This window comes from Seriola aureovittata, chromosome 2 (assembly GCF_021018895.1).
Source record: "Seriola aureovittata isolate HTS-2021-v1 ecotype China chromosome 2, ASM2101889v1, whole genome shotgun sequence".
Lineage (NCBI taxonomy): Eukaryota > Metazoa > Chordata > Actinopteri > Carangiformes > Carangidae > Seriola > Seriola aureovittata.
This window is the reverse complement of record NC_079365.1, coordinates 20,961,310-20,989,259: the sequence shown is the minus strand read 5'-3', so window position 1 is coordinate 20,989,259 and position 27,950 is coordinate 20,961,310. Positions and strand designations below refer to the sequence as shown.

Genomic DNA, 27,950 nt, shown 5'->3' with positions numbered 1-27,950 from the left:
TACCATCTTTCCACCACACCCATTACCCCATATTGAAAAAAATAAATCATGTTTAGCACAACATTAGATTCACATTTATTGACATAAAAAAAGAACATTTGTTTTCTCTCTACAACAAAGCCTAAGGTATTTTCACAGAAGTATTAAAAACAACGACTTGTGTAAAGGGCATAAATATACATTCTGATGTCTGCTGACTGACGTCTAAACTCTTCACCACAATAAAAGTTGGACGCTGTTGAAGACAATAAGAGGTCCACAGCCACACTTTGATCAAGACAAGGGACAAGTGTCCCTCATAAATGTCCATCATTTAGTCTTGGGTAATTACGTATATAGATAACACTGTTTCAGAGATATCTACCCCTTCTCTCACACACAAACACATTCACATATATACAAACACAAACAGTCAACAGTAAACTGGTGTAGTGTGTGAACTCGCGGCCCCTGTTTTAGTTTGTCCGTGTGTGTGTGTCGTGTGTTTAGACAATACGTGTCCATGTGCTCTACTCCTCGGGGTGTTTGGACTCACACTGCTTGCCCTCTGGGATGCTGCTTCAGAGGTGACCTAGTTCTCCTGATTGTCAGCAGAAGGCAGTTTCATCAGCTCGCTTTGTGCCGGGGCACTGAACTGTGCCTGGGACCCTGGGACAGGCCAATTGGACTTGTGTAATGAAGCTCATCACACACATGCACACACACACACACACACACACACATATGCACACTCCTGCTGCTGTCGTCAGGTCCAGGACCGCAGAATTTATAACAGCCATTTATTACCTTCTCCTTTATCAAAGAAATGTGATTCCTCGGTGCGTTTCAGATGCATGCACCACACTGCCATTATAGTCCATTATGGGGAGGTGACAGAGATGGAGCAGAGGGTGTTGATAGATGTTGGTGCCGGGCCGGCTGTCATTACTCCGTCTATCGAGTGGAGTGTGTGCGAGATACTTCCCACAAAATGGCCGCGGAGCACCAACATGGCTGCGATTGCGAGGAGTAAATGATTCACATCTGATGATCGGTACAAAATGTTAAACACATTCATTTGCTGCTTGCGTGTGTTTGGAATAACTTAACTGACTTTGAGTAGCAGCACGATCACAACAAACCTTCGTACTGCGGTGATTTTAGTGCCTCTTCACAGCAGAGTGCATGACTGAGCAATATCTACACAGGAGATCTATCTTACTGTACTGTTCAGGAGAAGCAGATGTAAAGAGATCCATCGGGAAAAAAAGAAAACAACTGAGCATGAAGATATATGTACAAGAACACTGCAAATTCCCACACTGAGTATGGGCGACTTAACACAACATACTGTTACACTTAGTGCAGCAAGTCCACATTTATCCTAAAGTCTCTCTAGCCTACAGAATACTCATCAAGTACAGAAGCAACAATGGCATTACATTCATATAAATAATAATAATCCCAGTATACCCAAGGAGTCACTTCAGCACTTTTGGCTCCATTCATGTGTTTAAAAATGAAAACTGAAGACCAGCTTCACTGTGTGTCATTAACAACTCCCTTTAGAGGTACAATAACTGTCCTTGAGGTTGTGACACCAAATCCCTTGGTATAAAAAAAAAAACAGAAAGTCTCTTTGAGGACTGTTCTGTACAGGTCAGGGGTCCTTGGAAGTCCATGGATTTTTTTTTTTTTTTTTATAAGGCCCAGGAGATCGCAGGGTTTCACAGATAAAGGGGATATCAGTTCACCGGGGTCTCTTTCCCTCTTTGAATGGCACAGACGATGAAAGGAGTCGATACAGAGGAATCTTCCGTCTTTGTTTACTTTGTGATCAAAATGTCTGCACTGCAGAGTGGACATGCCGGCAGGAGAGGGAGAGAAAGCGTGAGCGAGAAAGATCAGCCAGTTGATTAGTTGATTGATCAGTCAGTAATTGTCCCCACCAGTAAGTAAGTTCCTGCTCCATTTCCAGGTTGACTTCTGTTCCACTAGCTTTTGGGTTTCAATGTATTTTCTCTCACTGCTGTTTTTATTATTATTAGTAATTCATAGAAACTGGGATGCAAAGGTTTTCTGTCCATATTCTAGGCTGGGGTGGGACGGGTTTCTACTGCAGTCAGTGTGTATGCAGTCGGCTGTCTCCAGTAAATTGATTTCTTTAATGTTAAAGCAAGAAAACTGGTTTCTGTAATCAGGGTAGCAGATTAATTAAACCTGATTAGAAATCTCCTAGAGAACACATGTATACAGGTAACCAAGTTTCTAACTGGCTTTTTACAAACACACGTGCAGGACAAAATTCTGCAGACAGGGAAAGTGAAAGCTGAGACCATTACACGGAGTTATGTGTAAAGTCCAACTGAATTTGAAAATTATATTTTCCTCTAGAAGTCTAAATAAGCAGGTTTCTACTGTTGAACATTTGACTCCTAAATTCAGAAACAGTCTGTACGTGTGTTTCGATCACAAAATCTCGACAGCTGTTGTTTCCAAAGACAAGAATGAAAAATAAACGCTGTTTTCTTCTGTATAAAATAACAACATGTTTAACATTTACCGACTGGTGCAGAATTAGAAACCAATTTAGCAAAGAATATGCACAGAAAACTCCTGTATGATGTTTCACCTTTTCTAAAAACGGCTCATGAATGAATCCCACAGTAGGAAAAAACACACTGTCTGACTGGCCGGAGAAAAGGGGAGGGGCTCTCTATAGCCAGAGGTGCTCTGCATCCCCATCTGCTCACTAATGGTTGGACATGATTGTTTGAGAGGAAAAGATGGTGAACCCAACTGCCCAGCCGCTCTCCCTCCTCTCTTTTCTATGCAGCAGGTTCTCTGTCGGAAATAATGAGTCACGTCAGCAGCTTTTTGCTTTCAGCGTCGTAGCCCGGAGAGAAATTATGGAGTTAAGGGAGAAGAAAATGTAGAGAGCTAGAGGAGAAAGAGAAAGAGCGCAGTGTGTGTGATCATCTGATCATAGACAGTTTTTAGGCCCTGCTCCTGGCAGATTCTGCATTTTTAGTGTTTCTGCTTCCTCCATCTGTCTCCCTCTCCCATGTCGCTCGAAGGTTAAGCAGGACAGGAAGTGGAGAGAGGGCTGTGTGGATTTGATCCTTTTTTTAGGCTCTGCATTTGTCATCTTCAGCAACCTGTTCCCAGATCTGTCCATCCTTCAATCCGTCCACAGCCTCCATGTCACAGCCCTCTGCTTGCGTTGGGTTTCAGCTTGATGACCCACTCCCCTCCAGGGTTACTGTTGTACAAATCCAGGAGATGTGTGTCGGGATCCAGACAGTGCTCACCTGCAAACACACACAAAAAAATTGACTTAAAGCTCTAGTGGTTGGAATTGTTTACTGGTGAGTTATAAAAAGTTTAGGGCTTATTTTATGTATCAATCAGGGTTGCAATTAACATTTATTTTCACTATCAGTTAATCTGCTGATTAGTTGATTATTTGACATCTTCAAATGTCTGGTTTTATTCAATCATCAGTCCAATACCCCAAAATATTCAAGTTTACAATTACATAAAACAGAAAGAAGCAGCAAATATTCACAATTGTGAATCTGTAACTACGGATTTAAATACCGATTTAAACCAATTATCAAAATAGTTTCTGTGAATTACCTGTTTGTTTCAGCTGTAGTATCAATCCAGGATTTGTGTTTGTATCAATGCAATTTGCATAAGTCAGTAATCTAGGTGCTAATGTGCAGATTCAAAAGTTTTCCATCACAAAGTTGAAGTGAACAAGTTTCACTGTTCACTGTGTCAGCTCTCCTGTGAGAGCACAGACACGTGTGTAATAAGCATTTGTCTGCTCTGATAACTGCAGACGCACTGCTCGTCTCTTTGGCGCTCGCACAGTTCATTACATAAGACCTTCCTATCCTCATCAGTTCAATGAACAGAAAGACACGCAAATGTCAGCGCTGCAGTGCAGCCGCTTCCACTTACCAATATTCCCTCCCACTTCGTACAGGGCACAGTCTGGACATGCCACAGCGCCGTTTCTGCTGAGAGACATACAACACACATGTATCATCGTCTGTTATTCCATAAAGGAGATATAACACACACATAATATTTTATTCTTAGAGGTAAAATCCATCAGGTGACAAACCAACACTGTTACTTGACAAAATGCTTAAACTAGACAGCTACGCACATTGAAGTTACCGGCTGACATCAGACTTTTGCTTGAGTAGATTGAAATCATTTGGTTTTTTTTTTTTGAAAATGAAGCGTAATGATTTTTTTCCTTTTTCATCCCACATCATCTTGTTGGTTTCATATTTCTCAGGATACATCCAATTATTGTTCTCGGGTTTCATGTTAAAGGCATCTTTGCGTTTTGATATACAGTTTGTGCTATGCCTTTTTCGAAGTCAGATTCAAACTAGTCTTTAGTCATAATCTGCTAACTTTACTTTGTGCATTTAAATGAAATCTGAGCCTTGGTACTTATTTGTTTAAACACAGTAAAATGAATTAAACTCCTGACTAAATACAAAAAGTGCACACAGCATTAAAATGAATAGAAGGCGGAGGTTAGCATGTATTCTTTGAAACTCTGTGATATAATACCTTCGCATTTTGCCCTTTCCATTTTCAGGGCTGCGGAGGAACTGGCGGTGAAACTGGGCGAGCAGGTCTGAGGTTCGTGAGTTGATGTTGAGCTGGAACTCCATGGTGCCGCTCAGCAGATCCCCGACCTGGACCTTCACCGTACGGCACGGCTTCAGAAACAAACAGGGGAAGAGTAGTATGTTTTTAAGTGTGTACTGTGGCTCTTATTCTGACTCCACTGTGACAGTTACCCACTATTTGCTGTTCACGGATCAACATTTGTATTTGTTCCACGGACAAAATGACCACATGAATTGAGATTTGATGTGGTAATTTACACTGAATCTTTTATCGGTTCCACAGTTGCTTTTGCCCAGAGGTCCAGTCAGCAGAGTGTATAGAGCAGTGCTCACCTCTGAGGTGTTTTTATCAGGTTTTTCCCGGCTGTCTGTGTGGATCTTCCTCAGCAGGTTCTTGATGCGGCGATCGTAGAACTGGTAACGCCGGTTACTGTTCTCATTCAGCTTACGCACCTGGCTCATGAGGAAATTGGGGATCTGAAAAAAAATTGGTTATGGTTATATTTTTATGCAACAAATGTGTGTGCATTTTGATTACAGTTTGACAAAAATTCTTACTTTTTTATGGAACTTTCAGCTGGAAAAGCAGAATAAAGGGAACCTTGTGATAAAAAATTTCTTTTGTCAAACTGTTCTTTCTTTAAGTCAGGGATGTTTCAAGTTCAATTAAAGCTTTGGCTGATATTTCATTCCCCAACCAGCATATTAAAAAAGTACATATAGAAAAGCCTCTAAATAATTGAACTATTGGATTTTTGTTGTTTCTTGTTGTCTGACCCTCCATCACCTACCGTCCAAAGCAGGTCCTGGTAGCGGATGAGGAGCCTCATAACATCAGCTGCCTTCTCCGCCTGTCCTTTCTCTGCCCCCTCTGTCAGTCTGCTGGGGACGGCCTTATGGAGGAAGAGGTTGGGAGCCATGATGGTCGCTACGGCCCACAGATTCATCCTGTTCCTCTTCTCTCTGGAAACCACCTTACTGAGGAACTCGAGGAGGGCCTGCAGGACACACAGATGGAGACACGGATAGTTTGTATAGAGTTAAAAGACATTCTCTCACTTTCAACTCAGTGATCTGTAATTGTCTTTCAAAAGAGAGAAAGGCCACTTAAACACAAGCACAAAATGGAGTGAAGTGAATGATCACAATGACTGAATCATCTGTAACACCTCTGCTGAGAAGTATGTTAATGCACAGTAAGTTTCAGCTGCCTCCACCGGAGTCAAAGTAATTAGTTCAGGTGGGTTTTATGCTTCTGGATGCTATAAGCAGAGATGACTGCACACTTGTGTCAGTGAAAGTGAGTCATGTTTATTATATAACAGAGCAGAGTGTTTAAACTGTGGATTAAGAGCAGCACAATACAGTGTATATGCATATATGTGTTATGAAACAGTGCTTTGGTCTGTCGTATTTCACGAAGGCTTAAACTGGAATCAATTCCTGACAACCCTAAGAAGAGTCTGAAGGGTGTGGTGAGGAATCCTAAACACAGCTTTACAGCAGAGGTTGTTGTTCAAAAACCCCATTTAACATTTTCATAATCATTTATGGATTTTGTAAAATTCCTGTAGTGTTTTTACACTTCACCATGAAATATTTTTTCTCCAAAATTTGTCAAGGACACAGTCACATCCTTTACTTAAGTAAAAGTAGCAAACACCAAAAAATAATCAGTTACATGAAGATATTAGTTCAGAAACAGCACGTATTAAGTATTACCTAAAGTACCAAAAGTAAAAATGTCCCCTGCTAGTGTTATAATAATATAAAATGTATTATTTGGTTATTAATACTGATGTATTAATGCACAAGGAACATTCTGATTTACATGCATTCAGTCATGGTGGAGCTCATTTTAAATATTTTATAATTTGCTATGTACTTTAATTTACAACAATGAATTATATTCAAAAAAGCTCATTGTATGTTTAGTGTATAAAATCTAAATTCATACAGTAACTACTACTAACGCTATAGCTGTCCAATAAATATAGTGGGCAAAAAAATCCAATGTTTCTTTAAACCAGAAACATTTCATGTTTAAATGATGTTTTACAAATCAGGCGACTGCCAGAAACCAAAGAGTCTGATTACTGAGTGCATGAAAACACAGTGATTGAGATTATATAAGAAGAGAGCAATGGTAGGTGTTCAGTCGATTCCAGATGTGTTGTTTAAGTGTGTGTGTCTGTGTGTGTGTGTGTGTGTGTTCTGTACCTTGAGGGTGTTCCTGTTGGGCTCAGGCAGCAGCAGGATGAGCAGGTTCAACATGTGGAGTTTCTGCTTCAGCTCTGTGATGTCTGACAGAGGAGGGAGGAGCAAAGGTAAGACAGGTCACACCCAACACACACACACACACATACACACACACACACACACATACACACACACACATACACACGCACACACACTCTTCATTTCCTCTGTGTTTGGCTAAGAGTAATGGGATGTCTAAAGATTAATGGCATTGTGACAGGTGGTCATTAAGTTTGTTAGTTTATGTCTCAGTGGTCACACGTCATTTATCAAATTGCACTGAGTCTCCTCACAAACTACACATCAGTGAGTCATCAATCAGATTATATTAATATCAATCCATTGTTTTATTAAGGTGAAACTAATGAGAGAACAGCTGATCTTTCACTCCTCTCTGACACTGTGTGTGTATTTGTGGCAGTGTAGAGAGGCTTCTTAAAAGTCTATGAACTTGTTCATGTTGATGTTGACTTCTGAGCCGAAGCAGAGAAGACAAGCGTCACGCTGTGCTGCCATCATGGTAAAGAGACTCAGGTAGTTATCATGTGAACCCTGCTGAGCTGTCTGGAAAAGTGGGCTGCAGACTGTTATCAGACTGTGAATATGCAACTTGCCTGATATGGAAACACACACATAACACAGGCAGTCACTTCAGCAACACACCCATCTACATACTGATGTACTGTGTGATCAATCACAGGTGTGGAAGAGCTTTAATCCAAACAGACATTTGTCCTGTGTCTCTGGATAACAGCTTCCAATGACTAAAATATAATGGTTGTGTAAATGTGACGCAACACTTTATACATTTCGTTCAGTCCTTGCACAGTATAAATCTAAGAAGCACTACATTTACATTTGGGAAGTGGAGCTACAGCTGCTGGTGTTAAAAGCTGAGGGTAAAACCAGCACAAATCTTCAACTTGTGTCCACTGACCTCTGACGGCGCTGAAGGTGTTGAGGTACTCAGCGGTGAGCAAAGGAGCGGGAAGCTCCCGGATGAACTTCTTCAGCAGTGCAGCAGCATCGTTTGGACTCACTTCGTCCCAGCTGACCTGCCCTGAGTAGAAGTTGGTCTCCAGATTCTGCTGCAGCATCTGCAGACAGAAATTTTTTTAAAAATGATCGTTATTAGCTAATTTACAGTTCTTAATTATTTTATGGTTGCTTATTTCTAAAAATGTCTATTTATTAAGACAGTAAAAAATCTCATCTTGAGGGTAAGTCATCACTGATGAGTGACAGCTTATGTGAATCTCTATGTCACCCTCAGTCTTTGATTGGAGAGTTGTTTGTTGCTCACAAAGATGATATGGCTTTGGAGCAGCTATATAAAAAGGTAACTGCAGTTCATAACTAACTAGCTGGCAGAGCCATTAGTCTCTATTTGTGCCTCAAGCATATGTAAGACTATGTAAGCACATTTGGTACCTATGTTGGTTATAAACTTGTGTTACCTGTTATTTATTCTTATCATTTGACTCATCTAGGAACGGGCAATAAAAACTAGCTTAGCCTATAATGCTGTGGTATGTGGCACTGGTTCATGTTGTATGCTTGTTCCTGTAAAATCACATTAAATACACAATAATATTGTAATACTTTGGTTCACTATCAACACCATAAAATAAAGATAAAAAAAGGAATTTGGTCAATTCTGTCGCATCCATGATCCATTAGCAATTACATGATTGATGAAAGCACATTGATGTAAGAACAATTTGTCTTACATGTTTTTATCCCTCAGTGCTACATGGCGCCCTCTTCTGGTAGTTTGGATGTAATAGCATCACCATCTACTGAACGTGTGGTGAATTAAATACAGTATCATAACGGGTATCTGGCAGCAGCAGTTGAAAAAACCTTATTGATTTTGTCTTATTGGACCTTGTATTTCTAAATGTCACCTGTAGTTAAACTCAGTACTCTGGCTGATTTTTCTCTCTGCTATTGCAGCACTTTTGACATTTTACAGTGTCAATATTTTACCTGCTCTTTAGGTCATGAAACATTTTTTCTTTGCTTTGCTTTAAACATCAGACAGAAAAAAGGGCAAATTCTGTGATAAAATAATCTGGTGCCAGTGTTGTGTAACAGACATAAGTGTAGATCCAGATTTTGTACCTTAATTCTGGACTGAGACCCTGGAACCCGCAGGATCCCCTCCGAATCGACTCCTTTCTTTTCCAAAAACGACAACAACTGCAGAGAGAGAGAGAGTGAGAGCGAGGCGAGAAAGAGACATTAGCAGAGAGTCAGGCACGGCTGGATAAGAATCTCTTGCTCACCTCTGCTGGTTATTTTCAGTAACTGCTGCTACATACAGGGTGTGGTCAAAGCATTTCACATTGAGAGGACAATGACATCGTGTTATGTGCTCTATCTGACGATGTGAACTTAACAAAGGCAAAAAGAAAAACAACTCATTTTATGTCACACCAGGGGTGAAAGCAGATGTGATAAAAGAGTTTTTGCATTGTTCTAACTTCTTCAAACACTTAGTTTATTTATTGTAAGTTAAGAAAAAAAGGTCTGTTGACGTCATATGTATTTTGGTCTCTCACCGCCTGCAGGAAGAGAGGAGTCGCGGTGGTGGGCTTCATTTTCTGATCGTTCTCCATCAGCGTGGCCAGCTGCACCCCAAAGAGTGTGCTCTCTGTGAAAGACCCAAGTGTCATTCAGTTGTTCATCAGCCAAAACAGCATCGTGCATGTGTGAACACGTTCATACTGCCAAGTTATTGCTAGTGTAATTGTCTGTAGGTGAGTGTTCCTACATACAGTAATTGCAGTGTGTCAAACTATGGCTGCAAACCAAAAACTGCAAGGATTATTTATGAATCATACATTCCTAAAGAGAAACAGGTGCTATATAAAATATTTAGTAAAGAGGCTGGAGCAAAATGCTCAGTTTGTAAGTCTTCTTGAAACCAATATAATGAGCAACTAATCAACAGTATCTGTAGACCCACTGCAGTTCAGTTCTGGTTTGAGTCATTGTTTTGATATGATTTGAGTGGCTCACACTCAGAGACAAAGTATGACAATCACAGACACAAAATAAACATTGCACATAGTTAAAATGTTATTGTCTCTGAGCTTTATTGTCTGTACATGTTTTTCTTTCTTGTGTGCACGTGCCGCTGAATGTCGTCATACCTGGGATTTTTCTCTTGCAGGTTTTGTGTCTTTTGACCTCGAGCTCTAAGAGGTCGCACAGCGCCGTCATGTCGATGAGAGCCAACTGACGCACCTTCTTCATGTCAGTGTGGGAGAGATCTTGGATACGAGTCACTCCTAGACGGCACTTGGGGCAGATCACCCGCTGAGGAGGTGAGAGTGGATGGAGAGAAAAGTGAGGAGAGGGGAATTGGAGTTGAGAGGAGGAAAGAGGAGATCAAGTGGTAAAGAAAAACAAAAAATATTTGAAGAAAAATAAATAAATAAATAGAAGAGGTAGTAGGCAGAGGTGAGTGGGGTAGAAGAAAAATGATGGCGACATTCAAATTCCAATGTATGTACTGTACATACCGTAAGTTTATATCATTCACTTGCTTAGTACTCCATGAAGTGTCTTCAAGTAAATGTGGTAACTGTATCAATACATATACAGTTAACACATTTAAAAACCCACTAATTCTTCCCTTTAGCTGAAGAAACATATTCAGCCTGACATAAGAAAATAAATCTGATGTTACACAACAACTCTCCTTTTGTTTTGAGCTAATTCCTTCATTCCTTTACTCTGTTTAACCCTGTTATCAAACCAACAGTGGTGCTGAATACAACTGGCTTGCAATAACATGTGTGAGTGTGAGTAATTTGAACTCAGTCTGACCCAAAATCCAAAACACTTTGGTCCAAACACAGACTGAAATGTACAGGGACTTCCATGTATATGTATTGTATTGTCTCAAGCCCTAAAGCTATGAATTACTAAGATTGATTTTCCCTTATCAGTTGCAACTACTTTTATTTTTCACAGAAGCTTATCATAATCAGAACCACAAACACAGAAAACCTTTTTAAAATAATTGTAGGTTGATTGAAAATGAAGCAAAGTGAAAGTGTAAGACCCTGAGGTTGTATCTAAGACGTTTAAAGTATGTGAAAACCAGAAGCTTTGGATGCAGCTTGAGCTGCAGAGCAAAAGGTGAAGATGAACACACATCAGAAAACAGTGTTTAAGGTAGTTCTGACATTAAAAAAAACTTTTTAGTTTTGCATTTCATATCTTTAAAGGATTAAAATTAAATTCAAAAACTGAGTTCTCACCTTGTACATACTTTTAATCTTAACTTTGTTATGACTTTTACTGACAGTAACTTGAAACCCCTTTTACTAAAGATGAATTTCCATCCTGATACACAAGCCAAACTTTTAATAGGGGTTATTATTCATCATGAATGTCCATTGCCTTTTTCCAAAACTATGTGGTTCTTATTTCCTCTTCATCTGTAAACAAGTGTCCTTTCACACCCACCAAATGACATGAACGTAGGAAATAGAAGCACTGAAAAATATTTCCCTTTTATGCCCCATTTGCAGAACTTCTCTTCCCACTACATGATGTCACTGGAACATTTACAAAATTCCTCATTTGAAAGAACATTTTAAAATGTGTTTGGGTGCTTACAGGCAGAGTGCCGTCCTCTTTCCTGCGTTGGCTGTTGTTCTGCGGCAGTTTGGCCTGTTTGAGGAAGATGACAGCTTGTTCGCAGTAAGCCACATCGGTGATGAAGAATTCCTCTTTCGGAGCACCACGCTGATGCTCTGGTGTCACAGCTGAGCAGGAAACACACCCATGAATACACACAAACACGCACACATACACCAATGTTTTAGTTCATATAAGGAAGTCCACTATAGAGATGTAATTAAGATAAAATTTGAATGCATGCTACATGAGGGAGCAAGAGGAGGAAACACAACAAAAAGGTCAACAAATATGAGGAAACGTTTGTACCCACACACTCGCTTTATCTCTTATCAAGGAACAAAAAAAATCGTAAAAAAATATTTGGCAGAAGTGTCTACTCGGGCTCTTTTAACTGTTGAGCAATACTACAATTGTCACTATTTATTGTGGCAAAATTGATCCGTAGCATCCCTTTTGATTTTAGTTATGTTATCATCATATATGTCATTATATAGAACACTATCTGAGATGTTTATAAGGTTCACGTCTCCAGATTTGAACCTGTTGTATGTTTTCACTCTTAAAGTATCGGCAGTGGACATTACAAAATCAGGCATGAGGCATTTTCTGAAAGGACTGTTTTTCATGCTAATTTTTTCTCAGTATGAAACACTGAGATTTGTCAAGTGACCTCAGCACGGTGTGGACAGGGACTTTCTCCAGTGGCAGTGTGTAAAGACCAGGAGTTACCTCGGGATTAATCTGAACCAATTAAAAGATCCAGACAGACAATCCCTCAAAGCTGCTGCTCACCCGACTTCTTCAGGAAAGTTTATTTTTAAAGATAAGGCAGCTGATGTGTAGTTAAGCCTATGAGTAATTTGTAAGATGACACAGCCATGGAAGTTCCCAGTTACTTTATTCAGATGTAGTAGGCCTGGTCATGGGCTGAAGTCCTTAAGTCCTTCCAGACTCAGTCTGAATATCAAAATAACTGCAGCTGTTGCTTTTAGCACTTTTAAAGAGCTACATACTTGCTCTTGAATGCCTATGAGTGTACTTTTACTTCTGTGTTATTCCCTTTAGTAACTTTCTAGTTTTAATTTTTTAAGTATATTGTGTAGCTCTTACCTGATAGAGGTGTTTTGGCAACTGAAGCCATGCTGTTTTGGCCAAGGTCTTCACTATGCTGAGACTCAGGCAGAAGGGTCTGGTGAGAGAGAACATTGACACAAATACAACACTTTCTGTAAATTTAATAAACCATCAGCCCTGTCATATTTTCTCCATCACTGGGAATAGTAGTAGTGTTTCATTTTGTCAATGGAGCAGATGAACATGGATACAAAGAGTGTTTCTTTTGATAAAGGACTGATATAGATCAGAAAAACACTGTCCCTATTCCCCTCTCAGGGCTTCTCAGGCAGACAGGGAGGACAAAGCATGGCCTTTACATGTGATTTTCCTTTATTGTCACAGGTCAACCCCTCTGCATAGAACAAGACAGCACAATTCACTGGAATGATTTGAGGTCTCTCGCTGAGTCCTGACAGTCCCCATGGGTATTTTATATTTTATTGCATTTTATTACAGCTGTGACCCAGACGCGCTCTGTTGCTGTAAACTTGTATAACAGTGTAACAGTAATACTGCAACTTGAAACCCTCGAAACTGATGAATTTGTGTGTATCCAGGAAAGTCAAGTCTGTGTATGTACAATACATATACAATTTTTAATGTGTATACTATATGTATGCATATTACTCTGCATTATGAACTGCATTTACAAGTCCCTCTTACATTTCCTTCTTAATTTAACTTTCATTTGTAGATCATTTGAAAACGTGGAAGGCTAGCCTTTTTTTCCTTTTATTGCTTTTTCTGGCTTTTCCTCCTCCACCAGGATGTCTGACTTTGTTTCCTCCCTCACACTGGCAGGGATTCTGGGATTCAAATAGTTAACAAAGTATTTCAAAGTCCTAACCTGAGTGATGGGGGAGTTGAAGATGTCGCGAACGTCGCGCGGCGCCGGTTTGTTCCTCTTGCGGAGGGACAGCGTATAGGAATCCAGTCGACGCTGGACGGCCTCGGCCTGGGTCCGAGTCAGAGTGGACAGCAGCACCACGTTTTCTACATCTCCACTGTCCTCGCTGATGAGGGTCGACAAACCAGCATCAGCCAACCACTGCTCCTCCTGTTCACCCTCTAAGAGACACACAGACAACAAGCATGAATGGATCCAAACGGGCCACATGTAAATATACACTGACAACAGCAACAAGAAGTGGATAAAATACTGAATGTTACAACACTAAAGTATATTTTTGATGTAATATAATGAATGCACCAGCTATCCAACAGTTACACCTGACAGTTAGTGTGTGAATTTCTGACCATAAGAACTAGTTTGTGTGGTGCAACCTGTTTTAGTGATCTGCTAATCTCCACTTTGTAAACACATAACATTATAACCAGGCTAAGTTTGAAGTGATGAAGAGCTGGTGCAAAGAGCTCTTTATGGTCACTAAATACAGTCATTAGTAAGATGTTTAAAGTTAATAAGCCACAACATAAAATTGTTTACCCTCTCAAAATAATAATGAGCAATGATTACACATAGACACAAACACACATACACACCAAAATCTAGACAGAGGGTTTAATTACTCGTAAAAAATACATCTAAATCAGTGCCTCTGTTTAGCATAACATCAAAAGGATCTGTTAAAGGTAGAATTAACACAATCAGATCCTTTGAATGGACAACCTAAAACGGCATTCCCACTGAGTCAGCATTCATGAATGGCTATTTGGCTTTTGCATATACACCACTTCCTGACACAGAGTGTTTGATAGTGTTGTCATGGTGATGAGCTTTACTTTGCTGCATGAGAGAAACCTGATATGTTGCCATGGCAAATGCATCATTTCATGGTGGATCTCCGTAGCAGCTGTGCTGCAGATTAAAAGCTTGTAATTCTATTATATAAAGTAATAATGACTTCTTTGTATCTGTTCTTAATCTATCAGCGCAGGATTTGCAGTATTTACCTTCTGATTGTCTGGAGTCTCTCCTGGTGCAGTCGACGTCTGTGTAGCCACTCCCCTGTCGGATGGTCTCCACCTCACTCCAAAAGGAGTCCAGACAGAGTTTGTCGGGGTGCTGCTCCTGATCCTGGGCGGGAAGCGCGTGCGTGCTGTGTGCGTGTTCAGCGGCTGCCTGGTCCTGCGGGCTGGCCCAGGGCTCCACGCTCATCTCGGTGGGGCTGGGATCTCTGGTGCAGACATACACACACGTAAGGAAATCACACGCATGCATGCAAACAAACGAGCAGAAACACTGAGACACATACAAACACAGGAGGAATGGTGAAGAATGAGGTGCTCCGTGGAGGATAAATCAGCCAGGACAGTCCAGAGAGATGGAGAAACAAAAGGAGTGGGATGGAGGAAGGGCCGCAGTGAGGAGAGAGACGGCGAGAGCGGACACAAAGGGGGGTCTCTATTGTTCTTGCAAAATGTGGCCTGGAGGCAAAGTACCCTGTAGATCCACTAGATGTCACTGTAACGATGTGAATTCTGTTTTCATGAGGGTTACACCCCTCTATCAACTGAAACAGGCACATGAATTTAAAACACTACCAGTGGAAGATGAAACATGCAATGAACAATAAAAAAAAGAAACTCATCTACATCTGCTCCCAGTTTCCTTTCCAAACACAAGCAAGGGAAATACAGTCTGCTTTTTCCTGTGTAGCACTCAACAACAGAGGATACTGTTCTCTAACAAACAATGAGACACACTCAGCTGGCAGACAAGCTCGCACCCTCAAGCACTAAAATGTGACCTAGTGATCTCAGGCACAGGAAGTGGTCAGCTGACTCATTCAGTCGGTGTGCAGTTCAGTCACATTCTTGTAGTCAGCATATCTCAAGATACATACCGAATAACACTAGCCCATTTCTGAGGAACGGCGGATGGCTCATCGTGCCAGCATGATTGAAGAGAGAGAATGAAATGATAGCTCCTGATGTATCAGAGCCAAAATACCAATCATACTTTCAGCTGTGAATCGATGAGCTTATGTTCCTCGTTCAGTGAATGACCACATCAATTACAAGTCAGCTGAAGTCAGATCAGATCAGGTTTGTTCCAGATCAGTGTTTGGTGTGTTAAACCAGTTTCTCAAAGTGGGGTGGGGGGTTGAGTTTCAACAGATACTAGCAAGTATTAGCAAAAGAAAATAAAGAAACAGAATCTGATTTCTATGTTACGTCACATCCTACACCAGGGACTATTTCTCATACACAACTGAATTGTGAATGTGATGGTAACTGCCAACAGTTGGGTGAACCAAAACAGACTGGATCCTAAACCAAAATGCAGTTCTGACACTATCCCATAAAACTATAAGTACTTTTTTATCACAGTAAAACTTGTAAATGTTTAAATAAAATGGGTCATAGTATTGTTTTACTGTTCTAAACCAGTAAGGTCACATTCTAACATACAGCACAGTGGTATACTATGTAATGTGAGTGCCACTCAATTTAATCACGCATGTCATTCGAGAAACTTCAAACATTTCAGTGGTTTAAAAAAGAAAAGTCCTCCCTCAACATGACCATGAAATTACTTAACTAAATGAGTCATTGATTGCAATGTCAAAAAATTATGCACAGATCCAAAATAATGCATTGGTATCAGCAATGATGACATTACTAATTAGCCAGACAAGACAGATCTATCAATTATTTTTCCAATCAATCATTGAAGTGTTATGTCAGCAAACAGTAGGAAAATCACTCCACAACTCTTGGAATTGCTGGTTTAAGTCCAACCAGCAGACCACGACCCAAAGATATTCTACTAACAATAAAATAAATCAGAGAACATCAGCAAATCTTTACACAACCTTTATAACAGTGCAGTTAAAATTTGCACAAACCTAAAAAAAAGAAGTTATATGACCATGACAGAACATGACCAAGAAAATATATAATCCAGCATCTGACCAGAACATCAGTTGATACTCTGAGTTTGTGTAGGGAGTCAGTATTTGGATACAAAAATGCAGTATAGATGCATTCTTAATACGAAATATGGACATAATAAAGACAGACAGTTGTCCAAAACCACAACATGTGCTCATACCCTGTCTGTCATCATATGCATAAACTACATCAAGCCTCAGAGACAGCTGACTCAACAGAGCGCTCATGCTCAGCAGCCACTTTAAAGGCTACCACAATTCAAAATCAAATTCACCTTGTTTCTCTCTCACAAATGGAGGTTTTTCTGCAAACTGTCATACAATCAAAACTTTAATCATATGTTTTAAATGTTAGGACCAATATAAAAATAGAGTCAACATCTAAAAAAGTTTGGGAAACCAAGACTTTGTCATAAAGTACACGAACCACAACTGCATGGTTTTGAATGACATGTTTATGTTATGATGTTGCAGTTCACTGTCAGGTTATTTTCTGACTTTAAAACACATTGTACCATCTACACAACTTCTGTTCAAGAGCTGACAGCATTCAAGCTTTCATCAAAACATTTTTGACTTCGGTCTTGCCAGTCCAGCTCAAATGCTACTGTCTCATCCCACATACCTGGCTTTTTTGCTGTGGGAGGATGGCTTCACACGCTTGCCCATCACTGGGCTTCGGACAGGACGGAACCTGAAACGGTTCAATCTGGTGTGTGTGAACTGCATGTTGGACCCGGGCATGCTCCACACAACCTCCTCTCTGCCTCCCATATCCACCGTGCAAAAGGAATAAAGGAATCACAGTCCAGCACAAAACCCAGCTTTATCCAGTCTTGGTGGTTGAACACCATGTGAGTGCGATGTAAATCTGTCCGCTGCTCCGGTTTCTCTGTGCGGTGACAGGAAGGGACGTTGCAAGTCTTTACTGGGGCTCGAGGCTGTGTGGCGTGTTTGTGAGCTGAGTGGAGCTAGAGCTGGAATGCAAGAGGGAGTGACGAATCTCTGAACGTCGGCACATCATTTACACCTGTCCCCTCCCTCGCCACTCTGAGGTGACACGCCCTGCCTGCATTCCTGATGGCCATCAACTTCCTCTTTGGTTCTAACAGGAATCTATTCCCTGCTACACTTCTCAAAACCCCACTTAAAAATACTTGAACTGAAATTCCTTGTTTCTGTGTTGCTTAAGTCTAATGGGCATAAACAATGACGCCTCGAGCCACACGAGTAAAAGCTGACTAACTTCAGTGTCCACTCACATGTGCTCCTCAGGCACTTTGTTGTCCTTTTAGTGAAAGCCACACAACTCTACTTGAGCTAATTAATCAAGGATTCTTTGTTGGAAAGACGAGACATGTTATCGCCTCTTTGCTTTAATGTTAATGCACGAGTCCAGAAATAAATTAATCAAATGGATCAAAGGATAAAGATGTTTTCCTCTTACTCAAACTCTGTTGTTGAGCTTGCATTGCAAACAGGCAATCTCACATCAGCTATCACATACTAGTGATGTGACAGCCAGTGTTTTGGTGTCATGCCTTATATGCAGGAGACAGACACCTATTGCGCCATTCAAAAATATGTAACAAACATCCTAGTTCAACCTGAGCATGACTAAACAGTTGATATAAATAACCATCAGGTGTGGAGATGATGTGTGGGTGTGTGTGTGTCTGTGTGTGTGTGTGTGTGTGTGTGTGTGTGTGTGTGTGTGTGTGTATGTGGGTATGTGAGCATGAAGCAGTGTGAGAGAAACCGATCAGAGAAAGTGCAACAGGTCTGTCAACATCGCCTGTGAGCAGCACTCTAACCCCCCAGCCCCTCAGCAAATCACTGCCTCATCTTCATTCTCTTTTGTCGAGCTGATGACAACCAATATATCAGCTGAGGATGTAAACAGACAGAAGCAGACGCCTGGTGAGGTGAGGAGAAAAGTGAGAAAAACATGCCAGTGGTTTGACACACGTGTCATTTTGGTGACGATTACTGATACTATTTTCACACACTCCTGCCTAAAAACAGGTGTGTTTTTGATGTGTTTAATAAAAGCTACATGGAACAAGTTATGGAATGTATGTCCATGAAAATTCAACTGAAACCTGTTGTGCAGCTTACAAGAGCCTAAACAGTTACCTCAACCTCTGCAGTTTATCATATGACTTTATATCTGAAAATATACCCAGTATAAAGATTTCAAGGTCTTGAGCCAGACTCATAACAACTGAAATCATGACTTCTCAAATGACCAAAAAGCCATCAACCTCTGTATTAAATATCCTCAGAGGACAAATTATAAATAAGAATGTTTTTTGCTGACTTTCTTTTGCCTCAAGAATCAAGAGGAAAAACAGCAGTCTTATTTTTAAACCTGCTAATAATACTCTTAGCCAAAGCTCAACTACAAAACAAAGCAAATGCTCCATGCTAGTCCATGCTAGACAATTAAAGAAAGTTTTACTGCAAATGTCAAGGTGTTGGGATTGTTTCTTGTTGAATGGACTTCCCATTAATGCAGAGAATCAACAGGAAAGCGTCCACTCTGAGAGAAGAATGGACAAAATGTCAAACGGTTGACTTATGTTTATACTCAGCACTAAGGGAAATAACACAAAGTAACCCTGACCAACAACTCAGGTCAAGGAATACAGTAATCCACTTGAAAAAGCTGCTTGTGTTGAAAGCAACACACTGTTAAATCCTCGTGGCTGAATTCCACTGCAAGCCTCTTAGCTTGCAGAGAATGCAACAGTTAGCTCATACAGCCATGAGAAAGTGCTTCTTCTCAAGGTCTGTCACAGCATGTAAGATCTGTCATGTGATATGGAAAATCCAAGTAGTTCAAAACACAAAAAAGCACCAAACAGCAAAACAGAGATATTAAAAATTCAACAATTAGACCATAAAACTGTTGCACTAACTAACCAATAAAGACAGCTTCCCATCAAAGATTTCTCAGTCCATCTCAGTCAGTCAAGTTAGACTATGAATCATAGAAGAACTGTGTTTTAACAATCCCAGTTTAGTTAAACAGTAGAGTAGCTTAATCCATACAAGAACCTCAAGCTCGAGCGGAGCCTGAGTCCACAGCAGCAGCAAAGGCCTGATCCTACCTGGCCTTGGCGCGCCCGCTGGCTCTGCCCGACAACAGCAGCAGGACCGCAGAGCCACTTCTTCCCCACGGCATCCTGCTGTTGTCCCCCCAATACTGCCGCGAGCTGTAGGAAACAGCAGCTGCCTGCCCCTGGCAAGCTGCTTCCTTGTAACCTCTTCAGTGCACAAACACATTAGGACAAGGACAATTTCAGTGCGCTGGCAGGCACGTCACTACACTGCATCCTGGGGCAGGAAAGGAGGTCTGCATGGGAGGGCGGAGAGGGAGAGAAGCTGAGTGGTTGACTAGCTAACCAGGGCTGAGACACAGACAGAGCGAAGAGATTGTCTGAATCTGGTAGGATGGTCAGGGCTGGAGCTGGGAGTTGAATGGACAAGGGCAGACAGCTGCATGCCTGACTGTGCCTGACTGACTGGACGGCTGGCTGGATGGTTTGACTAAGTGTTTGGATAAAGTTACTTAGGGCCTGTATCATTTCCCCCACTGGGACAAAGAAAAGTGGAAAACATCCTTTATCCTAGTGGCATCATGTTCACTCATTCATTTACTGGTTTACTCAAACCCAAATGCAAGAATCTGCAATGTTCCCTTTAACTTGACCTCTGGTCTTTAATCTGTACAGTTTTCGACGGTAACTGGAGTGATGATCCAGTCTACTGTCACTTATTTACAGCTTGGTTGAATATCAATGAATAGCAGCAAGGTGTTAGTTCGACAGGGAGGAATGAAAAAACAGTGGCTCTTAGACTTTGGATCAGGCCTACAGGAGAGAGGAACACAGGGGACAGTGGATTGATGAGATAGGGCGGCATGAACAACACACAATAAATACTGTGTCCTCTGTCTGTCTTCCCTTACATATGTTTGGGCATGACCTGGTTTAAAGCAAAATTCATATCTGACTTGCTATAATTCTGCCTCCGGATAATAAATGTGATTTGGGACCAGTCTGCGTGTGTTTCAAGAGCTGTACCAGGGTAAACACACTGTTAAGTAATTATGCTATGCATAGATAGAAACCAACTGCCAGTTGTCTTGCTGCAACTGCTGAAATGATGACTTTTAATTCCATGTTTTCTGCTGTCTGTTATTAACATTAAATCACTAACATTTATTGTAGTTATAACCTACTTAAAACTGCACTTTTAAATGTACTGTTGTAAGTATGCCTTTGTGTGCCTTAGGTAAAATGCATTAACCCACTTTTGTGTATGAAATGCTTTTTACAAAGAAATTAGTCTTGTGCCTTCTTGCCTTTTTTGGCAACACTTGACAGACACTGTAAATGTGTGAGGAAAAATACTTTTGATATGCCATATGAAAGGGGAACTTTTAACACCTAAGAAGACAGGGGCCTAGTTCACTCTGCCCTGTGACTGTCCTGTTCTTTAGTTATACAAACTGTTACTTGGTGGCTTTATTATGACGTTAAAATCAACATCAAAGTAAAGATTTACTAAATTTGTCTCATTATGAGAGATAGCTTTGAGAGCTCAGTAGTAAGTATTGGACTTTGTACCACAGCAGTGTTAGGTAAGCTTTAAATACAAGGAAATCTATACAGTGTTTCTAGGAACATATGTGAGCTAGATCATGTGATAATGTGACATCTCAGACTTTGTTCACAGCAAAAACCTTTTAAAACCACCAGGGCATTGAGCAAATTTGCTGCCCTTGCACACTGTGCTCTATACACACAGATGAAAAATTATGTGAATAGTATAGTAAGTGTTTATTTATTCTGTAGAATTGTAGGACTAATTACTACTAATCCTCATTGAATTCCCACAATGGGTATCTTCATTAAGCCTACAAAAAATTGGTCATGGATTAGATTAGATTAGATTAGATTAACTTTATTTATCCCACAACTGGTTCGCCCACTGCTTTGACTTATGTATTTGTCACTAATAGCATGATTTTAGGTTTTTTGGAGGTACAGAGTGATATATGTTATATATACTGTATGTGTGTGTGTTCAAAGTATATCCACTGTCCTTTGTGTGTTTTTCAGTAATGTTCTTTTCAGTTCAGGTGTACCCTGTGTCCACTTCATACTGTATGTATGCCCAGTGAAGCTTCCTCATTACAATTTACATAATTGAAAACACACGCCGACTTAATTTTACTTCCCACTGAAATGAAAATCATCTTTGTGCCTATCAGTCACTGTTGGAGTTAATCTTCTCAAAAATGTTCCTCCATAAAAATACTCCCAATTCAAATTAAAAATTTGTAAAAGGATCGAGTCACACAGTGTATAACTAAATACGCAACCAATTAACATTTCCATTTGGTGTGGATAAAATCTAATTTGACCCCACTCTGTTGTACAGTATTTGGTGGTATCAGTATAGTCTATGCTTGTGTCTCAGCTCTTTGGCAGTTTTCCCAGTCACTTCAATCTGATCAACACAGATTAGGGAGAACTCAGGGATGCCTCTTGGGATTTTGCTTTCCGCACCAGCTCCCTCTGCTCACACTAACTTATTACTTACTCCTCTTTTCTCCATTGTTTTAGACTAGCATGACAACCAGACCTCTCTGAGGTCTCCCATGTTGTGTGCGACCCTCTTATCTTGATTTACCTCCTTTGTAAAACCACGATAACTCCTCCCCTGAAACTGCTGGTAAAACCATACTCTTTGTATAATACATTTCTCTTACAGTAAACTAAAGCCCCTCTTGCCCCATCCTTCTTCAAAATGTTCAAATGTTTCTTTCCTTTCTCTCAAATCACCTCTGACTGTCATTCTTGGCAAGACAAGCCCTTTTCTCGCCTTCGCTGACAATCCTCCTTAGCTCCCAGATATGCCTGGAGGAAAAGGAGTGGAGAACGTGATGGTATGTCACTGTGTGACCCTGCAAATGTCATGTGACAGTTAGCTCAGCCACGTGCAGCACTCATCCACCTCTTGGCAAGCAGGGCATAGAGCCTGTGCAGAGGGGAGAGGAAGGGATGAGAGGACAGGAAAATGGAGCAGGGTATACTACAAGAGAGGGAAAAAAGATGAGAAAGAAAAGAGGGCATATAATGACAGCGGAGAATAAGAGATACTTGCAGGACTGGGGGTCGGAAGAATGGAGAAAAATGGGCAAAAACCACAATTAACTCCCAAAAATGTCTAATAGGAGAATCTGATCAATGTTCAATAGGATGAATTAGAAATTAGGATAAAAACAGCGAATGGCCCCAGGCTGAGGCCAGGCTCAACAACAGACTTCCAGATGGTTTGACTTAGAATCAAATGGTGACACAGAGCCAGAATGATGAAGCACGTCACTCATACCAACAGCTCCACACACAATTAAAGACCAGCATGCCAGCACACTGTACTGTAAACGCTCACTGGTGTATAAACACAAAAGCACACAGAAACAAAGCAGGCATATGTACTGTGATGCTAATGTTCATTTGAGGCAACTGAGGCAAGTTCGTTTACAATCAAACGACCACAGCACTAATCCACACAAACCAGTGAAAAGATTTTTATGAAAAAATGAATCATGCACATGTGATTTTCTTCTGTATACATACACATAGAGAGAACAGTGCTGCAGCAATCAAATTCCTGTATCATGCCCACAGTGATGTGGATTTTTCTGCTCATCATTATTTATGGCTGCAAAGTTTGGCAAATTTATGAATCCGGGTGCTGTAGCTGAACTTGTTCTGAAGGACAGACAGGGAGTGAGTTGGAGAAAGCTTTAATTATCTGGTCATGTAAACATGCATCATTCAAAGTATGTCCTTGTCCCTGTGCAGGGCACTAAAAGAAAATGTAAAAAGAAAAAAAAAAGGAGCAAAATCAGCCTCAGCCTTTTCTGTTATAAATGCTATGGTAATGGTATTATTTCACCCAAACTATGGTTTCCTTAAATTGTTCTCAGGAAGCTGAATTCATAAATCTTTACCAAATTAGCACACTGAGGACTATTGGAAATTTTCATTTAATTGTTTGAGAAAAAATATAACATTCAACATAAGTGCTCACTGCTCAGCGTACACTATAACACCAGCTGTCAACTGCTGCCTCCACACATGCACAGATGAAGTTATTGTATTTCACATTTGTTTAAAAGACTATGTCTGGTATGAAAGATACGCAGGCCTGGTGAGTTTAGAAAGATCATAACCACCTTCGCTCTGGTGGCAACAGCTCATACTCTATAAAAAGACCATATGATGCATGGCAATTAATTCCTCGCTGTTTCTGTATGACCCTACAATACATCACTGTCAAGCCCTTCTGTTGTTGACCTGTAATCTCACTAGAACTTTTAAGTGCTTCATAATTTTATCACTTACTGAGAATGAAAAGCTGGCAATAAAGCAGACTGTGAGCATGCTCTCCACAGAAGAGCTATAAATCAATGTCTGACTTAAACTTGAAACCCTATACATATGATCATAACAACTATGACAGAGTCATTGAAACATGATCTGATGTAACCATATCTCTCCTAATGATGAGGTTAAAATAACTTGCTTCACCATATTCCTTCCACTGACCAATTTCACAAACACTGTCTTTCCAGAAACTTGCTAATGGCAGCAGCTGCATTACTCAGAATGAGATCATTCTGTTATTTATTTTCTGAAGTTATTTTATCTTATTATGTGTGAGTCCATGTTTGCTCTTTTGAAAACAGATTTCACATTGCGTCAATCAAAACAAACACAAATGTGTCCTCACGTGAAGTCGCTCACAGCAGCTGGCCTCCTGAGCTGTAAAAGGCTTAAGCAATGAAAGCTGCATCACCTTCTCTACTCTTGCCATATGGAGCAAAAGTGGATTACAAGAACAGCACTACTTTGCACTGACTCTTACCTTTTAAACTTGGCATAATGGACCTGTCGGCCTCGCTTTTCTCTTATATTAGTTTATAGTTATAGTAGTATAACAGGTTAGCATATAGTTTTCTGATAATGCTCCAAGGAAAGGCCTTTGTCAAAAACATGTCAACAATGATATTTTGATAAAAATTAAAACTCTGACACAGTTTGCTGCGCTGCTGTGCCACCTTTTTTTTTCAAATTTTAGAAACACTGTCTCCATTACAAACAGTAGTTTGTCAGAGAGCACTTACATGTTTATTATTCAGCTGTAAAAATGTCCTGCCCAGTACTAGCCCCAGTTTGTGTCACTCAAAAGAGAAACCCAAAAGGTAGTTTAAAAATATGTATCAGTTATAACAATATTTTCCATATTTTATTAACCATCTCGATGAGAAAATTGTTCATCAGCTGCACAATGACAACTGTTTTTAACTTGTTTCTCAAGTTGCAACTAGCTGCCATCTTTAAGTTTTGATTTGGAAACACAGGTGTAACTTGGGCAACAAGTTTAATCTATTTTTATCAGTCAATATGCCAATACAGGAGGGGCATGGACTGGGTGAGAGCTCACTAATTGTATCTTGGTCACAAACTGTTAATGTTCAAATTTAAAGGATCCCCATCAAGATGTTTGCATGAGATGCAATACATCTCTACATTTTTTCTTAAATATCAGTATCACTGTTGGGCCAAAGTGTGGGGACTGTTAAAACAGTTAATTATGCATAATATTATTGGACTAAACTGCAGTTCATCTTTTGAAAAACTTGATTTTCAACTAGATTGGTGTTAACATTCAGCAGACAGCTCTGTGCTGCAGCTGCACATGCAGGCACAAGAAACAAACGCCCATAGCAACATGTCCTGACACCTTAGCAACCAGAAACGCTTCTCGACCGGAGAGGCGAAACACAAAGCAAAACGGAGAAATGACACAATAAACATATAATTGCACAAAACTGCATTATCTAGCCTATGTTACAAATACACAGAACATCTAGTGCAAAATAACAGCTGAGGTTTTAACCTGAGAAGTCTAACACATTGATGCAAATGTAAGCTAGCTCACTGAAAACAAAGAGATCCAATAACTGAGCCAGTTTGTCGTTACCTGAGAAAACACCGCCGATAGCCCCGGTGAGAGAAGGCGCCAATGAGCGTGAACAGAAGATATTTGCATGTGGTACAGTAACAACATCGACGTGTCTAGCTGTGCACGGTGACAACAAACAGATGGCAGAAGGGAAGCTCTCGCCCTACCCGCCCTGCCAGTGGATGAGTGAGAGGAGAGAGGCTTCCCTCCTCCGTTAACCGTCCACGTTATCCTTCTCACCTTGCGGCTGACGTCACCACGCCCGGCCCCACTACCACACTGTTATTTGTGTTTGGTTTTTTATTGGGTTAGGGTTATCAAAAACACAAATGCGACCATTGCATTGTAATTTAAATATTTATCACTATGCAGCATTGGAATAATAATAATAATAATATCAGTGGTGCAGCACAAAAATCTGACAACAGTATCAATATGTAGTGGTTATTAGGATTATCAGCAATGAAGGGTTTGTAGCACATTTTAAAAAGTCTGTATAATCTTCTCTCAACATACTGTAATTATCCTACAATGTGGAGTTTTGGTTTTACAACATTACAGAACAGTTTTTAGGTTTTCATTACGCCTAGGACAGTAATCTTCCTCTGGCCTCTACCCTGAGAAATGATATCTGTATTACAGGCAATGGAATAAAACCTCAGTAGAATCATGTTTTATTTTCAGAATTAAAGTAAATTAATGTCCAACAAGTACTATAGCCCTTGGTTGTTGCAGTATAGAAGTAGAATAATAAAACTTTAGAGACTTAAAGTCACAATCTAAATATATACAAACACAGGATCATAGGATTGCACTCTCAAACTAATTGACTGGACTTAGTATAAGCGTGTAATGTTAAATAATATTTCTCCTCTAATAATTAATTCTCCTCTCACTTCTCTCAGATCAGCAGTTTCGATGAGTTTAAGTAGCTACTATATTTTATACGGTTGATGCCTGAACACTGGTAAATTTTGAAGTTCAATGCCTTTATAAAGGGCATTTATGGCTGAAGCAAAGGCAGATTTTACTCTCTCACTGCTAGGCTAAAGCGTCTTACTATAAAATGAAACTATTTGCATAACATTTAATGATACAATGACATAGTTGGAGAGCAGCCGGACTTCTAATAGCTTTAGTTTCTGGGGTATGAGGTAAACCACAAAGAAGTAATACAGGACCACACTGGCCCGACGGATAGTATAACAGGAAGGTTGTGTGAATATATACTAACCATGCTGGGATAAGGTCTTTCTCATTTAAAACATCAGTTTACAAAAATATTTACCCCTCATCGTTATTTGATAAATCCATGCAGATACTGCAGGTCCAAAAAAGCAAAGTTCTTAGGAGACTCAAAGCATCAATTTGTTACCAATTACAGTATATACAGTAGCTGTGGTTTTAATTGGACATTGTAGTGGGCAGCTAGTGTGACTATGAGCTCTCAAAAAGTGGAGGAGCGAAGGATGGATCACTGATTGGGCAATTGGATCTGTGCTCACTGGCCTCTGACTTTCAAGGCATGAGTCAGGACATGTCCCCTGGACACAGGATTAAATGTCATAAATTTAAAATGAATGGCACTTGAATCTGAGTGAGTAAATAATTATCGGCACAAACTCCACTTACTGGAAATTTCAGCCACATTTCATGGCCTTTGCCAGGAGATAGAAATTATTAACTCCATCCACTGATGAAAGCCAAAAAATGCACTCAGAAGTCAGAAAACTCCAGTAAGTGCACCTTGTGCTAGGAATTTTTCGTCAGACTGCCATTTCCAAAGTCAATAATGAACCTTCAAGCTCATGTTCATCAATCTATCAGCACTTTAAAATGGTACATGCACCAAGGATGGTAATGTCAGTCAGGCTGTGGTTCCACCACAATGGTCCGAACTAAAATATCTAAACACCCACTCAACGGATTGAGATGAAATTTAGTGCAGGCATTCATGGTCCCCAGAGGATGGATTCTATTGATTTTGGTGGTCCGCTGACTTTTCCTGTAGTGCCAGGGTCTAAGTTTTCACTTATGCTGTGAAATATCTCAACATCTGATAGATAGCAGCCTCTGTAGACTCTTAGTCTTGTTTTACTACGGTTAGTGTGTGGGTTAAACGCTGGTTTTCATTTGTTTGGTTTTATTAGATTGGATCTCCGAATGACTAATTGAAATTGAATTATTTAAATCTAATCTTTATTCATTTAATCCATGTTAATATGAGTATCTATTGGACACTTAGTCAACCTATCATGTTCACTTCTGCCTTCTGACAGCTCTCATAACCCTCTCTGGAAAAAATAAATAATTTTCTCTGTAGACAAAGTAATGCAGCAGGAGTAATTTATTTGTCATTATCCCATTCCTA

The 27,950-nt window shown here is 40.2% G+C and overlaps 1 protein-coding gene across 6 annotated transcripts; it reads right to left on the bottom strand.

Annotated features, from left to right (window-relative positions):
* Positions 1–51: 51 nt before the first annotated feature.
* Positions 52–25,793, bottom strand: LOC130185767 (rho GTPase-activating protein 40). 6 transcript variants are annotated; one of them, XM_056402432.1, is made up of 16 exons: positions 25,598–25,793; positions 23,185–23,319; positions 14,589–14,812; positions 13,522–13,742; positions 12,669–12,747; positions 11,535–11,683; positions 10,058–10,223; positions 9,464–9,555; positions 9,024–9,101; positions 7,837–7,996; positions 6,861–6,943; positions 5,432–5,638; positions 4,974–5,117; positions 4,579–4,730; positions 3,949–4,007; positions 52–3,290 (listed from the first exon to the last, which is right to left on the bottom strand). In XM_056402432.1, exons 3-16 carry the CDS (start codon positions 14,791–14,793, stop codon positions 3,184–3,186), a joined length of 1,902 nt encoding a protein of 633 aa, XP_056258407.1. In that variant the 5' UTR covers positions 14,794–14,812; positions 23,185–23,319; positions 25,598–25,793; the 3' UTR covers positions 52–3,183. The 6 variants fall into 6 exon arrangements, with proteins under 6 accessions (XP_056258407.1, XP_056258416.1, XP_056258398.1 ...); XM_056402441.1 differs by lacking the exon at positions 23,185–23,319; XM_056402423.1 differs by lacking the exons at positions 23,185–23,319; positions 25,598–25,793 and adding an exon at positions 19,645–20,377.
* Positions 25,794–27,950: the final 2,157 nt, after the last annotated feature.